The 16701-nt window shown below is 39.3% G+C and overlaps 3 protein-coding genes across 4 annotated transcripts; 2 read left to right on the top strand and 1 right to left on the bottom strand.

Annotated features, from left to right (window-relative positions):
* Positions 1 to 27: 27 nt before the first annotated feature.
* Positions 28 to 3593, bottom strand: slc25a45 (solute carrier family 25 member 45). Its single transcript, XM_026332937.1, has 7 exons — positions 3368 to 3593; positions 2962 to 3020; positions 2833 to 2876; positions 2679 to 2750; positions 2113 to 2301; positions 954 to 1188; positions 28 to 683 (listed from the first exon to the last, which is right to left on the bottom strand). Exons 2-7 carry the CDS (start codon positions 2996 to 2998, stop codon positions 403 to 405), a joined length of 858 nt encoding a protein of 285 aa, XP_026188722.1. The 5' UTR covers positions 2999 to 3020; positions 3368 to 3593; the 3' UTR covers positions 28 to 402.
* Positions 3594 to 4587: 994 nt separating this feature from the next.
* mad2l2 (mitotic arrest deficient 2 like 2) lies at positions 4588 to 9347 on the top strand. 2 transcript variants are annotated; one of them, XM_026333668.1, is made up of 8 exons: positions 4588 to 4923; positions 5209 to 5327; positions 5444 to 5515; positions 5614 to 5714; positions 5851 to 5945; positions 8152 to 8225; positions 8380 to 8472; positions 8622 to 9347. In XM_026333668.1, exons 1-8 carry the CDS (start codon positions 4884 to 4886, stop codon positions 8658 to 8660), a joined length of 633 nt encoding a protein of 210 aa, XP_026189453.1. In that variant the 5' UTR covers positions 4588 to 4883; the 3' UTR covers positions 8661 to 9347. The 2 variants fall into 2 exon arrangements, with proteins under 2 accessions (XP_026189453.1, XP_026189454.1); XM_026333669.1 differs by lacking the exons at positions 8152 to 8225; positions 8380 to 8472; positions 8622 to 9347 and adding an exon at positions 7616 to 8145 and having other exon boundaries at positions 5851 to 5982.
* A 1740-nt stretch (positions 9348 to 11087) lies between these two features.
* tmem82 (transmembrane protein 82) lies at positions 11088 to 13590 on the top strand. Its single transcript, XM_026333076.1, has 6 exons — positions 11088 to 11337; positions 11474 to 11540; positions 11697 to 11895; positions 12087 to 12501; positions 12667 to 12854; positions 13473 to 13590. The coding sequence occupies exons 1-6, from the start codon at positions 11247 to 11249 to the stop codon at positions 13542 to 13544; spliced, it is 1032 nt and encodes a 343-aa protein (XP_026188861.1). The 5' UTR covers positions 11088 to 11246; the 3' UTR covers positions 13545 to 13590.
* The last annotated feature ends 3111 nt before the right edge of the window (positions 13591 to 16701 follow it).

Genomic DNA, 16701 nt, shown 5'->3' with positions numbered 1-16701 from the left:
AGCATGATGTTACAACAAACACATTCACATTTAGTAAAACAGATTTGTTTTCCAGTAAACATGATCAGTTTAACTGTGATGTCCTCCATCAAAGTGGCTCAAGTCAAAGGAGACGTCACAGGAGGTTTACATTTCCTTTCCCAATTACCTTCACAGTGTGTTCAGATTTTTGGCACTGGCCGGATGAAACTTCACCTATTCTACAAAGACTATAAAAAGATCAAATACAATATTTCAGTACTCAGTATCTAAAGAATTGTCTAAAACTAAAACAGCTTGAGCTGAGAAGTGAGAATGTTGAGCCTTCTGTAAAAAGATGTTCAGTATTAAAATCTCCACACAGTGAGACAAACTTTTAAATTGCAAGGCACTGAGGGTGTAGATTCACTGTGATGATTAGCATCATCTCACTAGTGGAAAGAAAATTTTCATCAGGCTCTCATAGCTGAGGAAGGTGACAGCGTTGACAGGGAAAGCCCTCACGCTGTTCAGCAGGAGGCCTTTAAAAAAGACCCTCACTCCCTCCTCCCTAACGCTCACTCTCATGCAGTGGAGGACCCCACTGTACACCCGGCCACCGGCACCTGACATCTGGAGCCGGGCTTTCACCACGTCCATGGGCGTGGCAAAGGCCCAGGTGACCACCCCCGCCACTCCACCTGCCGTTAGTATTGCAAAAGTATCTGTGAAGAAAAAAGCTACTAATGTAAATCTCTGAAGTTGTGCGTGTACTAAAAAAATACTGTAGATTAAATGAAATGAATGAATGAATGAAATGAAACCGGTACGTTTGTAACTGTTACTATAAATGTAAATTTAAACCTGATTCCTTTTTGAATGACTTATTAAATTAGCTTTTTAAATGTTTAAACTTAAGCTCTTAGCTGACCAATAGATTTATAAAGATTCGGTACTCTCTACTCTGTTGTAGAGTCTTGCTTTCTGTAACTAACCTGGCTGTTTGCCACTCTCAGTCAGAGCCTTTCGAGTGACCTCATAGGGCAAAAAGTAAAGTCCAAAACAGGGTATGTCCCTCAAGGCGAGGGCCAGTCCTCCTCTGAACAGACCCCTGGGTCCCTCCTCCTTCAAGATGATGGCAACACAGTGAACGGGTCCACCGTATCGTTCAGCAGTTGTTTGACCTTGCAGACGCACCTTCACCAGATCAATGGGTGCAGAAACAAACACCTGCGAGCACATCACATTTAAGGGTCACTGAAGTAGAAATAGAAATAGTTTCATTTTTAAGGTTTTTGGACATGAAGCTTTTGAAAATATCACCTTCAAGAGCAGACCTGGTGATATGTGAAGGATTTTTCTACAGCCAACAATTCATATGTAAAACTTGGGTAAAAGTTCAAGAAAAGTAAAAGGTTATGTTTGTTCTCCTGTGACTTAGGGCTGCATTGTTGTCCCTTGTTTCATGCCACCCATCCATCTCTGAAAATGGTTGCTTTTTAGATCTCTTTTGATTATACTTACAGTCATCTCATAAAACACTATGTGTTGTGGGACCAGTATTTGTACTTTGTGCTGTGTTTTTTTTATGAGAAATTAGCCAATATAGAATAAACCTGTATCACTCAGTCACTGTTGTAAGTATATAGCCTATATCTCATTCATGAAACACAATGTTATCTATTATCCAGCCACAGGTTCAGGTTTTTTGTCTTTGCTCAAGACCTCTATTCCCTAGTATAAGTAGCTATCAGTCGCATAGTGATTAAAGTGGGCCCTCATTGTTAGAAACTGCTTGGTGGCCTCCTGGTGGCCAAATAAAATACTGCAAATACTGAAAGACCTGGAATGGTGACTAGATACTCATGATCTACTGAGGATAATTCCTAATGATTTTGGTGGCTTATAGACCTTTTCATATCATTTTACACATAGGTCCATATTCAGCCTTGACTAACAAAAACATCCAACTTTCCATGGCTGATTGCTATATATCTGACTCTCATGAGCCCTCAGTCGCTCCTCGGCTGGTGCCTGGCTCAGGTCAAACTTAATACTCTTATCCCCACTCAAACTTTTGTTCAGTGAGGTGAAATGAACATTTCAACCTCTATGACTCAGCAACACACAGTTGTTGGGGAACAAGGTTCTTACCTGTGCCAGGCCTGAAAAGCAGCCAGCAATGAAGACCTGTGCAGCAGACGCTGGTTTGCCTTGACCGTTGTCACTGCACTGGGACTGAGTGAGGTAATCTAAGGCGTTGCTGTACGACCCAAAAGCAATGGAATGGGTGATGCCGGTGGTCAGCACTGGAAATGCCATGCCCTTGAAGAATCCACGGAGCTGATGGAATAAAGCCATCAGAAAACAAGCATGCATCAGTAGTGTCATACTGTAGTGTCATGCATCAGTGGTGTCATACTGTAGTGTCATGCATCAGTGGTGTCATACTGTAGTGTCATGCATCAGTGGTGTCATACTGTAGTGTCATGCATCAGTGGTGTCATACTGTAGTGTCATGCATCAGTGGTGTCATACTGTAGTGTCATGCATCAGTGGTGTCATACTGTAGTGTCATGCATCAGTGGTGTCATACTGTAGTGTCATGCATCAGTGGTGTCATACTGTAGTGTCATGCATCAGTGGTGTCATACTGATGCATGGGCTGGGAATAATGTAATAATATCTGGTGAAACAATTTAGGAGGACATGACACCTACCCCTTCATGAGTGTATGTTCTACCCACACAGTGAAAAAATCCTTTGTACACATGCTGGGCCTGCAGACGCACCTAAAATGAAACATATTAAGTGTCAGAAAAAAGACAGTTTTATGTCTTTATCAGTGTTTGCAATAGATTTCAGTGTGTCAACCTTCACAGTGTCTAATGGGTGTCCGACTATCATTCCCACCGCACCTACAAAACAATGACCAAGTTATTTCTCCACATACAAATAGCCCACTACTGCATTGAACTGATGTCTCTGTACAAACATGTTTACCTGAAATGCTCCCTGCAATGAATTCCAAAAAAGGCATGACTTTCAATGAATTTCACAACCTGCACAGAAAACCATATTTCACTGTAGTTAATAAATCACTAACTGTTACCAGCTACATGTAGGTGTTTTTACATCGGATTATTGACCAAGGTAAATAAAATCCTGCTGGATTTGTAACACATTGTGAAAGTGATTTAAAACTTTCCACACTATAACTTTACCAAGCCTCTTTCAGTAGCATAGGATTTTTGAAATTTTATTTTTCATTTTCCTCCGTTTGTCATGTTTTCCTCTGTCCAGTACCAGGCTAAAACACATCTTTGGATACATACGCTAAGTTACCATGTGGTCTGACGTTATTACCGACATTATATCACGCAGAAAAGGTTTAAACTAGCTGGCTTACCTTTTCATCAAAATCACCACATCATGTAAACATCCCCACAGGATTTCTAGCTCTGCGAATCAAATCCTGCAAAAACAATGGCAACGTTTCCTTTCCGACAAGACTTCAAAATAAAAGAGGCCTCCAGACATGCTCCTGTGCAAATCAGTAAAATATTACCCACTAAACTATTGAAACATTTAAACAAATATTTATCTCTTCATCCAAAATGACTTTAATTGTATTACTCTGAACCGAAATATAAAAACTAAAACAAATCAAGGAAATAAAATGATAATGTCTCACATAATGGAGTTAAGCACTTAAAATGTACTTTTAGAAATTCCAAAACATTTATAGCTCTGCTTTTAGTTCTGAATTTGGAAATGTATACAGCTGTCTGTGATGGTAATTACTACGTTTATTGTACCGATTTAAAATGTAATGTAGTTGTAGTACAGCTACATTACACAGCACCACAGTTTTTATTGAACATGGGACTTACTCTCTTACCCCCATGTAAGATTATAATGTATCTCTATCAGTACAAGCTTTCAGACTTCTTTGCTTCTTATTTTAGCTTTTTATTTTGAAGATGAAAGCACTGGTATCGATTTTTCTTTTCTTTTTTGGCGACGAGGTCCTGATCAATTTAATTATGTGACAGTTTGGGAATCAGTGCTTGTCGGCTGACTCCATGCATTAGCATGTGTCTTCTAAATGCACGGTTTGGCCCATTGCTCTTATTTGTTTCAGAAAGCTTTTTGTCCTTGGTAGAGACTCCGCACTTCTGCTGCTGCCGCCGCCATACTGCCTGGGTCTGTTCAAATAACAGTAAACTAGGCTCTTATGCTGCTTTGGGATTTTCGAATCAAAGAAGGAAGACGTTACCTGACAACACGTTAACGCTCTATGTTAAAACTAAAATCAAAATCAAGTGCCAAAATAAGATAATATTTCTAACTAAATAAATAAAGAAAGAAACCATTGTAATAAATAAATCTGGCTTTGTATGTGATACGCCATCAAAGATTTTCATTGCACCAACATATAGTCCGTAACATAAAACTTTTTTTGCATATTCTGTTTCCAATGAGAAACTGAAAAACATGTTTTTGAGTATTTTGATTTGTGTTGATTATTGATGCAGGCTATGTGAAATGTGGTAAGCAAAAAAATCGTGCCATGCAACGTCATCACTAATGGACGAAAGCAGTTTGTAAACAACGAATGACGTCAATTTGAGGCGCGACTGATCTTTGAGTTAGCTAACCGGGGAAAAGCCGCGTTTCAGGGCGCGAAACGGACAATTTCTGCACTTAATTTTAATTTAATCAGTGTAATTATTTACCTAAGCGATGTTGGTGATGGCGTTGTAAACTCTTTACATTGTCTTTTTCATTGGTTGACATCGTCAAGAAAGGCAGCGACGAGCAAGATAACGAGATAGATGATGAAGGCTTGACAGACAGTGTCTAAACTGCGGCAGCGGTAGAAAATTAGCTTTGTTTCTTTTGGCAGCTTTGGAGACGAAAATATGACAACTCTAACAAGGCAAGACCTCAATTTTGGACAGGGTGAGACACCAAAACCAGCATGCATTATTCGTTTATCTGTAGGACGAGTGCATCGTTAGGTATGTTAGTTCAAATCTTGATGCATTAGCTAAATGAGCATGACTTAGCATGTGAGTAAAAACCCACTTCAACAGAAAAGACTCGGGCATTTATAAAACCCCATTTATCCTCGCAATTATATACAAGCCAATAAGAAGCACATTGAGTCTGGCGTGACTTTCTCTCAGTGCAAGAACAAATAGAAATCCTAAAAAGTCTTATTCCCGGTTGATTTCTGTTTTCCAGTGGTTGCTGATATCCTGTGTGAGTTTCTGGAGGTCGCTATTCATCTCATCTTGTATGTCCGAGAGGTTTATCCCTCTGGAATATTTCAGAAGAGAAAGAAATACAACGTGCCTGTGCAGGTACAGATGAATATATGTGAATGATGAATATTACTACATTACTACACGACTGTTAATATTTCTAATACATGTTTTCTGCCTGTGGTGTGTTTTGTTTTTGTTTTTTTTTCTTTTAGATGTCATGTCACCCGGAGCTCAATCAGTACATCCAAGATACACTACACTGTGTAAAGCCACTCATTGAAAAGGTAAAACCTGTCCTGAAGCTGAAAGATCAATATTAGGAAACACATGTCAGCTTTCATCTACTTGTATACACTGCTGAACTTTTTCATTTCCCTCCTAGAATGAGGCAGAGAAGGTGGTGGTAGTCATCATGGACAAAGAGCATCATCCTGTAGAGAGATTTGTGTTTGAGATTTCCCAGCCACCACTTCTGTCCATCAGGTTTTCCCCCTTCATTTTTCCTAGCAATGAATATATTAAGCAACGTGTTCATCACAAACTGTCGTAAAAATAACATGCTTGTATTGTGGTATGTTGTCGCGTTGATTGTGGTCAGTAACTGTGTTTTTGTCTACAGCTCTGACACATTACTTTCACATGTGGAACAGCTGCTGAGGGCATTCATCCTGAAGATCAGTGTGTGTGATGCTGTTTTAAATAATAACCCACCAGGTAACATCAGAGTGTTACTTCAGAAGTACACTACAAATACAGTGGGTACGGAAAGTATTCAGACCCCTTTAAATTTTTCACTCTTTGTGTCATTGCAGCCATTTGCCAAAATCAAAAAAGTTCATTTTATTTCTCATTAATGTACACTCAGCACCCCATCTTGACAGAAAAAAACAGAAATGTAGAAATTTTTGCAAATTTATTAAAAAAGAAAAACTGAAATATCACATGGTCATAAGTATTCAGACCCTTTGCAGTGACACTCATATTTAACTCACATGCTGTCCATTTCTTCTGATCCGCCTTGAGATGGTTCTGCTCCTTCATTGGAGTCCAGCTGTGTTTAATTAAACTGATTGGACTTGATTAGGAAAGGCACACACCTGTCTATATAAGACCTTACAGCTCACAGTGCATGTCAGAGCAAATGAGAATCATGAGGTCGAAGGAACCGCCCAAGGAGCTCAGAGACAGAATTGTGGCAAGGCACAGATCTGGCCAAGGTTACAAAAGAATTTCTGCAGCACTCAAGGTTCCTAAGAGCACAGTGGCCTCCATAATCCTCAAATGGAAAAAGTTTGGGACGACCAGAACTCTTCCTAGAGCTGGCCGTCCAGCCAAACTGAGCAATCGTGGGAGAAGAGCCTTGGTGAGAGGTAAAGAAGAACCCAAAGATCACTGTGGCTGAGCTCCAGAGATGCAGTAGGGAGATGGGAGAAAGTTCCACAAAGTCAACTATCACTGCAGCCCTCCACCAGTCGGGGCTTTATGGCAGAGTGGCCCAACGGAAGCCTCTCCTCAGTGCAAGACAAATGAAAGCCCACATAGAGTTTGCCAAAAAACACATGAAGGACTCCCAGACCATGAGAAGTAAGATTCTCTGGTCTGATGAGACCAAGATTGAACTTTTTGGCGTTAATTCTAAGCGGTATGTGTGGAGAAAACCAGGCACTGCTCATCACCTGCCCAATACAATCCCTACAGTGAAACATGGTGGTGGGAGCATCATGTTGTGGGGGTGTTTTTCAGCTGCAGGGACAGGACGACTGGTTGCAACTGAAGGAAAGATGAATGTGGCCAAGTACAGAGATATCCTGGAAGAAAACCTCTTCCAGAGTGCTCAGGACCTCAGACTGGGCCGAAGGTTCACCTTTCAGCAGGACAATGACCCTAAGCACACAGCTAAAATAACAAAGGAGTGGCTTCGGAACAACTCTGTGACCGTTCTTGACTGGCTCAGCCAGAGCCCTGACCTAAACCCAATTGAGCATCTCTGGAGAGACCTGAAAATGGCTGTCCACCAACGTTCACCATCCAACCTGACAGAACTGGAGAGGTTCTGCAAGGAAGAATGGCAGAGGATCCCCAAATCCAGGTGTGAAAAACTTGTTGCATCATTCCCAAGAAGACTCATGGCTGTACTGGCTCAAAAGGATGCTTCTACTCAATACTGAGCACAGGGTCTGAATACTTATGACCATGTGATATTTCAGTTTTTCTTTTTTAATAAATTTGCAAAAATTTCTACATTTCTGTTTTTTTCTGTCAAGATGGGGTGCTGAGTGTACATTAATGAGAAATAAAATTAAGTTTTTTGATTTTGGCAAATGGCTGCAAAGACACAAAGAGTGAAAAATTTAAAGGGGTCTGAATACTTTCCATACCCACTGTACATATCATTTTTATCCCCCTAAATACCAAACCCTACACTATATCAGTGTAGTGTGAGGTACTAGCAGCTAAAGAAATTACATTATATTTTTTAAGTGGGTTCTATTTGTATCACCTTGTAACGATATTTGGAAAACAAATATAAAAAGAAGGCACATTTAATTTTTTGTTTGTCATGTCCATCTAATACTTTACATGTGTCCTTTAATTTCTGAATAAACCTGCCTATGGTTGAATCTTATTTGTGAAGTATAAGAGCACTTGAAATGAATAATATTCCTACCTTTTTCACAGCAGACACTTTGACATAGCAAGAAAAATACAGGTGAACGTAATAACTACATAATGGATAAGTTACTTTTTTGCAAGTTACTAAGCCCAGCAGTCTGTGTAGTGCCTCAGTGACCCCTGTTAATCAAGTGCCTTTGGTTACAGATGGCTGTAATCTGGGTTAGGGCTTCTTGTTACAGAGTATATGATACATAGATGATATTCATGTGGGAACAGATAAAAATCATAGACTTTTTTGTCACAGGGTGTTCATTTACAGTACTGGTACATACCAGAGATGCTGCTACACGCAACATGGAAAAGGTTCAAGTTATCAAGGTGAGGTTTTTACATCACTGCAATCTTACAAGTTACCACTATGTATTAACACAGCAGCTTGTTTATTTCATGGCAGAAATGTCATCAGTACTACTAATACGTAAACACAGAATAATTGCATGTGTTAGCCTCATTTGTTCATTTACCTTGTCAGGATTTCCCATGGATTGTTGCTGATGAACAGGAAGTCCACATGCAGGAGCCTAGACTCATCCCACTGAAGACCATGACATCTGACATAGTAAAAGTGAGTGGAAACATATCACTATTACTTTATCTGTTCAATGACAAAACACAGACATCAAATCACTACATTAACTGATTCTATAATTATGTCAATAATATCATGTTCACGTTCCCTAATTCTATTTTTCTGTTGTTCTTTGTCTTTCACAGATGCAGCTCTATGTAGAAGAGCGAGCTCAGAAAACATAGGTACTCACGCTGCAGAAATGAGGTATATTGCTACACAAACAAATATGGGCCAACACTGAAGCATGGGAAAAGTACACCACACCACCTATCAGAGTTGGAACAGTCTGTAAGAAAGGAAAGAAAGTGTTAAACACATTACATTATTAATAGTGAGATTTTCCTTACAGAATGTGAATGTAATAATCAAAGGCGAAGTACAATTGTAGCACCATGACTATGAATTTCCAGAGGAAATGGAATTCTTGGGAAATCAACTATATAAGATCCAACACGAGCAACCTCAATCTACAGACTACTTGCATCAGTTTAAGCCTAGCTGTGTTGTATCTTTGCTACAAAAGTCTTCACTCCAGTTTTCTTTGTAGAGAAAAGGTTCAGTAATGCTCACAGAGAAGTAGGCTTCTCACGAGGTTAAGTCATCTGATTTTAATGGTTTCTTAACTGCTGTCCCACTGAGCTTCTACTGTCCTGTGCTACATGGTGTCTGCAGCAGCGTCAGGAAAGCTGTGTAACAACAGAAAATTTGATGGGTATAAATGGATCTTAGTGTGTTTTCTTGGGTGTGTTTACAACCATTAGTGTTCCCTTCCACTGTTACTTGACAAATGTGCATTTAATTTGTACTGCTGACAAAAACATGATTTAATATGTAAAAAAAACTTCAATAATAAAAAATCTTTTAAAGCAGCTGCACTAGATATCTATTTCTGATATGTCAAATGACCCTTTATAATAAGCCCAATTGTTTATCTGTATGGAATAACACTTGAAATAATGCTTCACAACTTAAACAGCACCATACTTTAGAAAGTAAACTCAATGCAGTCTAGTCCAGCCAACTGGAAACTGCTTTTACTATATAAATTAGTTTTAATAGGTGTGGGCAACATGTTTCCCTGTCTGACATCAGATTATTACGTTTCTACCAGAAATTTGGCAACAGGACAGAATGTTACATAGATTACCAGGTTTTACCTTGAATATGAATATCACACATTAATAAAGACATGAAGGGCTTAGAGTTTCTTTTACATTGTGTGCTGGTGTTACGTGGCTTTTTAGCAGCTGTGAAAGAAATTGGGTCCTCAAAGGTAAAATTGGGTCCTAAATTATAAATGGGACTGTTGCAGATCAAGAGACTATAACATCACTATATTGCTTCAAAGATCTTATTTGTGGCTGCGGTGAAGAGGATAAACATGTAGCTCTGTCTTTATGGAAAGATCAGAGGTGCTCATGTTTTCAGATGTAAAGAAATCAATAATCTTAGCTACCTATTCATTTTATTACAGTAAATATACCAGCGTCTGAAAGCCAGTGAAGTACTGTGCTGACGGTAAATGTCACAAGCGGGGAAATGGATACCTTTCAGTGTTTGCATGTGATGACAAATGTTAAACACACTTTACCTGCTGTAATTAACACGCATTCATATTACACTGGGATCAGCTAACTTGATATTATTTAGAATAAAACTCATTACATAGTAGACCAACATAAGGAGGTGAGATAAAGCAGGATCCAGGGCTTATGACTTTATAGAGAGCCTGCAAGCCCCCAGTGTTCTCTACATTACCCAGAAGTAGGCAGTCTGCACTTGTTTTTGCTGAACTTTGGTCACCTGGCAAGAACTGGTGGAGGTAGACTATTGGTTATGGATTTATTATCCTGAATGTTGTGTACTTCTGCCCCCTCGTGGGCAGGGCAGATATTAAACAAATGAAAACAAATACCTGTCATATGTTGCATCTTGTCTCTTTGATGTATTTCTTATATCTTTAAATAATGGAAGACTACGTTTCCTTATATTCATCTTTCCTGTTGGTCTGATAAAAAGACATTTGTTAGAACATGACTTTTCAGTTTGTCTATATACATGATTAACATGATGATTTTGCCCAGAAGTTGTATTTTTTATATTTCTTACTTCATATTACTTCATATTTTTGGTGTAAATTTGTCTGAGAAGAGGATCACCTGCTCACCTGATGTTGCTCTCTTTTTTTTCTATATGTATGTGTCCGTGTGGTATAGTGAAGACGTTTTAGGGTTAGGGTTAGGGTTGCAGTTAAGCATTTAGCTGGGATGGTTAGTCAGAGTAAGGATTTAGTGAATTCATTGTGTCAATAGTATCCACACAACTGATGTAGTGTTGTATGTTGTTCACTGACCTTAGATTTTCGGTTATGTAACTAACTTAGCTTGTAATTGTTGCTGAGCAAGTCCTTGTCTGAACATATTTAATTCTAGAGCTTGTAGCTCTTCTTAGACTATAAATTCTTCCCCATGGAGCAATACCTTCCATTATCTTGTTGTGACTAAGATTACTGAGGGCTTCTGCTCCACTATTGCTCAGATGACCTTTGGTACAGGACACAAAACAGGCTTCTGAATGAGCAAAGCTCAACGTTGAGGCAACAGAAATAAACAGCAAAGCTGAGCTGTCACACCATATTTTTGTGTTCTGGAAAAGCCATAGCATATTGTTCCTATGAGCATGACTGTTTAAATTAGATTTATGTCAATGTATTTTGAAAAAATCTGAGGTCTTTAAATATTTTTTCCCTTTAAGCCAAAGGTAGTACAATGTTTTCCTTCATCACGTCATTTCTTCCGACTTCCTACCTCCTACCAGGATGGCTGACAGATACAAATCCACTGGATAGTTTGCTTCAAGGTGAGCTCCTCTATTCACCATCTCTGACGTCAACAATGCTAAGGGCTGTTTCTAAACTGAGCCTATAAATGGCTAGACTAGACTGTTACTGGTTGTAATGCAAAGTCAGTATTAACCCTAACCCTCTGACCAGCAGGACTGGTAGCTGCATCTGGGATCTCTGTGCTATGCTCCTTGATCAGAGTCCACTTACTTTTAGAGAGGTAAGGAAATGATATTTTAATGGATTCATGCTTGAAGATGAATTTGTTGTTAAATGATATAATCTGATCAGTTTTCACCATTAAAATATCTCTGCCTTGATATTGGCTGCTGTGGAGGTAACTTTTACTTTTTTCCCCCTTGTTCTTTCCCCACAGCTGGAGCAATAAAGATGATAGAGACACATCAAGCCATAAGGCATCCAGTCATCTAAAAGTAACTAAAACTGGAATTACTGGGATGCTCCAGTTTTTCTTTGTGACTCTGATACTGTCTGTAGTGGGCTCCCGTGTGGCCTCCCTGGTGGTACTAGAATTCTGTCTTCGAGCTGTGTCTGGATGGGTTACAGCTGGACCAGTAAGAAACCATTTATATGAATATAAATATGCTAAATATTTGACTATATCATATGATCTACTCAGTGTTTCTACTGTTAATTTTGCTACGTTAATTTCTGGATTATTTCACACCATGATGTCTTATGATATCTGTGAATATAAACAGCAGATTACTGTCAGTTCTGTTCATATGCTCATTTACTTAAACAGGAGTCATGGAAATTTCTGCAGCAGCTGTTAATTCAAAGCCAGTTCTCTCTGGGCTGTGCCCTAAGCTGCAGTTTGCACTTTCTCCACGAGGGGGCATCCCAGCGCTGGCTATGTCTGCTCCTGGCAGCATCACTCAGCTGGTTCCTTGCTAGGCAGACCACACGTCTGCTGCACCATGTTATGGCCCTGTATAAACTCCACAGCTCACAACGCTACTGCGGAGTTTGCATCACTCTCCTCACATCGGGCCACTTTCTGCTACCTATGCTGTGCAGGACTATGATCATTACTTTCTCTGTGGCTGTGCTGGCTGCCATATCAATCATCAATAAGCACTTCCTCTCTGCAACAGAGGCCCTAAGGTTCTGGACACCACTAACTATCTGCTACACACTACTGGTGGTGTATATGCAGGGTGAGAAACATATAAAAGCTTGAAAATGAATGCCAGAGCAATTAATCTATGCAAGAATTTCAATCACACCCAGCCTTTAACCATGCAATCAGTGATAAATTACTGGTCTTGTCTGATCAATAATCACTGAATATTCCTCTCTAATGCTGCATTTTGGTTCTGCAGAGGAGCAGCACCGTCTGCCCAGCAACCAGGCTGTCCTGAACACAGTGATGGTGCGTCTTGGGGGTTTGATGGTCCTGATGCTGACTGTTGGACGCTGGGCGGATGTGCTTCACATCCTAATGTGTTTCCTGGGTGAGGCTAGCTGTCTAATTCCCACCAAGGATCTGCTGGATGCAACATCCTTGCAGGTCAGTAAGTGTCCCTGACAGCAGCACACATGATGCACACATGATGGATAGAAAGTGCTTTCTATCCATCGAGACCCAAAAACTAGGGCAGAATATCAATCTGTTCATTACACTGGGTCCCAAGATGAGACCGAGCTTCTGAAACTTGAATCCCAGGTGGAGGTTTAAGACCCCCAAGACAGATTCAGGTCAAAGTTTTCTTCAGAATACTAAATCTACTTTTACTTTCACTGAACAAGCCTGAAGTGATTAGCTCCAAATACAAACCACACAACTAATGCAGAGCAAATAAAAACTGTTGCATTTAATGCTTTTATGTTGCCTTTCCACAATCAAAAAGGTAGATAAAATTAAATTAAATGAAACACACCTAAAGACAAAGGATTACTGGACTAATTCCAATAATAAGTATTTATTTTAGGAAGGTGAAAACCTCCGAAAAATGTAACATTGTTATTGATATTATATTTTTAACATTGATGATTATGCTAATATCATAGCGGGGTAGTGTTAGTAGACATCCTATCTGTGGTCTGTGCTGTTCTAGGACAGTGGATTGGTTGTACACTCCATTATCATCTTATTATATTGTCTATCATGTTTGTTGTGTGCATATAGGATGAAGAGGATTATACACATTATGTAAATAGAAAACCTCGCCGAAGACCACAAGCAGCAGAGGAGCATTAGACTATTGAGACATTGGACACTTGAAGGATTTTAGCTAAGCTTGGACCATAATGTCTTGAAGGAAAGACATTATGGTCCTTTTAGGGCAACAATTAAGGCCTTTGTACTTATGATGTAATACTAATACTGATTAAAACTGCAACCAATGTATGATTAAAATGACTTGAGAGTTGTATCTAAGCATGTGAAAAAATACATTTCCATTTTTTTTGCAATTTGATATTAGATAAATCGATTAAGCAAAAAATGTAACGTTACTGTATTTATTTGCAGTGAAGGTTATGAATACCCACCTGTGTGTGGAATAGAAATAGAAGCTTCAGTATAATCGATCTTATGTAAGATTATGCCACTGGTCTCAGGGGTTTGTCATTATCCCCATTTTCTGAGTCAAAAGTGGATGTTCTCATCTTTTCTTATAAATCTCATTTTATTGTGTGATGGCTAGACTGTGTGCAATAGCAGCTGTGGGTTTTCTTCCATGAGCCTGTTAGATGAATTAATGCTGTAATTTTAGAGTGACTTTGGCTCTTTGCTAAGATTCACTGTTGCATATGTTCTTTGTGGGGCTCCAGAGTCAAGGGGTGTTGCAACTCTTTCCATGACCAGCTGACAGATGAAGGTAAAAATAAGTGAGGGTTATTCTGCTATAATCCAACCTAGCCATGTTCAGTCAGCTGACTAATAACTCCACTAATGCCCGTGTCCTTTAAGGAGGAAAACAAACCACACAGCTGAAGTGTACCTTTTATTTTCAACACAAGAACCACTTTACCTTTTGTTTATATGCTATGCACAAACTGACAGGGCTGCAAACATCCATTCACTGCAATAAAGCTTCAATTCATTTTTATCATATTGTCAATTAGCTCATTTTCACAGAATTAATGGGCCTGTAAATGCAACCGATTCTGTTTTGTCGTGTCTCTCCAGAGATTGTTTGCTTGAAAAGAAAAAGCAAAATGGCTGACGACAACGTTTGTGCTGTAAAGTCACACAAAATGGCGTTAGACAAAGAAAAGGCTGGTTACTTGGTTTTACTCTGACCTTTGCTCCGTCGATTTTTTTTTTAATCAGACAATTTTAAAAAGTCAATACCCAACGTTAATGAGCACTTTGCGTGAAACACCCGAGAGGCTTTTTGCTTTTATGGTGTATGTGACTGTGTTAAAGCCTCGACTGTCGAGTCTTTGTCTCGATAACGTTACAGTCAAGACTTCTGTGATCATTTAGAAAATCTCTTGACTCCCACGTCAAGTTCAAGCCTCATTTTGACGCCGGCGTTATGCCCGTTAGATTTGTCTTTATTTAAGAGCTGTGGACTGACAGAAACATATTCCATGAGAGGGCTTTTGTTATGTTAGTCCCGTCAATTCCGTGACAAAAATGCGTGTGGAATTACAGTGGGCACATTACTGTGGTGGTCCAGTTTCCAAGATAATCCAGGTTTGAAAGTCACTGACGAGGAAATTTAGATTTGGTGTCTAGTCGATCCACCAAAATAGGAAATTGTACTCCCATGGGTGTAATAGATTTTAACTGAATAAAGTTCCACATGAGGACGACTCGGGATCACGGTTCTCCACCAGTACCCGACTGTGGTGAAAATGCAACATTGTACTGTCTGGTCGTTTGTTGTCGCCGCTCCTGAAGGTTTCCAGACGTTTCTGTTCTCATCTGATAGGCACGCTCGGCGCATGCGCAGGACGGGGTTGCGTGTCCCTTGTTACTGCATTTTAACGCAAGCGCAGTTCTGCATCATGATTAATACAAAATCAAAATAATGGTGTATTGTTGTAAGAGAGTTTTTTCAAGCCAATTTTACTTTCGGGGCCAAATTCTTTAGGTTAAACCCTTAAACCCTTCAGTTTTAAAATGGGTAAACTGTACTGAGGGGTAATTTATCATTTTACTTTGCCCACGTTGATCCTCTGATTAATCTGACATATTCTGACATAATATATACATTAGGCAAGTCTCATAAAAGCGGTTTCAAGGAAAACACATGAAAAGTACAGTTTACCCCTCGTTCTTATCACCATTGGACTTTTGGACCTTCGGACATGGGCCCATTTGTCTCATGTTACTTATTAACATAAAACAGAGCTCAGACCAGGTCAAAGTTCTTGACTTAAAAGCCTCCATACCATTTTACAGTAGTATAAGTAAAAAACTAAAAGCTTTATTTATCAGGGCACGCTGCAAGTATTAGCAAAACGTGCACGGAGCATACATTCAAAGAGTGAAGCAGAATCAGACACACTTTTAAGATAAAATTTTATTTACTGTTATTCTTAACAGATCTAACAATGCTTTACTCAAAAATACTGCAGTTTGTTCTTCTGGTATATCAATATCCAACCAGGTCACATAAAAGGGACCTTTCCAACTTTTTGAGCCAATGACTTTAAGCTGGACTATGCACAGTACCTCTTATGTTCACTGATGGATGAATCATCTTACAAATTAGCCTATATGCCTCCCCAAAACTTAATGTAATATTATGGGTTAGTGAGCTGAGTCCCTAATGGACAAGCCAACATTATGTGTTTTAGTAGCAACGTCAGAGCTTCATAGATTCCTCAAGTCTCGCAAATCTACCAAATAGCGAGACACTATTATTAAGAAATTCCCTCATTTGGTGTTTTGATGATGATGGTGGAGTGTTGTAAAACTCCAAAATATCTTATAGCTGATAAGTTGGCTTGAATCTGTTCTGTTGTGAAGCTGTTCTGTTAATTTTGTGAAAAAAAAAAAGCTGTGGAAAGTAACAGAATGAAATCTAACGTGGTCTATACAGATTTATCTTTGCAGTGTATTTCTCTACTAAAGCTCATCACAGGCTGCAGTGCTATAAACATTAACATTTAAAGTCGCTTACAACAGGCCATTAGTTTCCTTAGGTTCACATTAAAGCCTGTTCTCTGCCTATTTTATGTGTCAAAATCATCAGCACAACCTTTTAAGGGCAGTCAACTTTCCAAACCTTGCGTGACTGAATCTTTGCATGTAATATTGTTTTACTGATGTTTACATAGATTCAGGAGATGAAATGGGAACTAGTGGTGACTAATAGGTCATCTGTAATTCATCCATCCATTTTTCAAATGGATTGTTCAGTCTGGGTTTAGGAAGCCCATCCCAGCACACACTGGGC

This window comes from Mastacembelus armatus, chromosome 7 (genome assembly GCF_900324485.2).
Source record: "Mastacembelus armatus chromosome 7, fMasArm1.2, whole genome shotgun sequence".
Lineage (NCBI taxonomy): Eukaryota > Metazoa > Chordata > Actinopteri > Synbranchiformes > Mastacembelidae > Mastacembelus > Mastacembelus armatus.
Note: the sequence above shows the minus strand (reverse complement) of the source record. Positions and strands in the feature narration are given on the sequence as shown.

Coding starts and splice junctions, on each gene's coding strand:
- slc25a45 (XM_026332937.1), bottom strand. CDS start 2,998: ATGCCTTTTTTGGAATTCATTGCAGGGAGCATTTCAG. Junction 1,189..2,112: donor GCTTTTCAGGCCTGGCACAG/GTAAGAACCTTG, acceptor ATGTGCTCGCAG/GTGTTTGTTTCTGCACCCAT. Junction 684..953: donor TGAGAGTGGCAAACAGCCAG/GTTAGTTACAGA, acceptor TTTTCTTCACAG/ATACTTTTGCAATACTAACG.
- mad2l2 (XM_026333668.1), top strand. CDS start 4,884: ATGACAACTCTAACAAGGCAAGACCTCAATTTTGGACAGG. Junction 5,328..5,443: donor AATACAACGTGCCTGTGCAG/GTACAGATGAAT, acceptor TTTTTCTTTTAG/ATGTCATGTCACCCGGAGCT. Junction 8,473..8,621: donor TGACATCTGACATAGTAAAA/GTGAGTGGAAAC, acceptor TGTCTTTCACAG/ATGCAGCTCTATGTAGAAGA.
- tmem82 (XM_026333076.1), top strand. CDS start 11,247: ATGTTTTCCTTCATCACGTCATTTCTTCCGACTTCCTACCTCCTACCA. Junction 11,541..11,696: donor GTCCACTTACTTTTAGAGAG/GTAAGGAAATGA, acceptor CTTTCCCCACAG/CTGGAGCAATAAAGATGATA. Junction 12,855..13,472: donor TGGATGCAACATCCTTGCAG/GTCAGTAAGTGT, acceptor GTGTGCATATAG/GATGAAGAGGATTATACACA.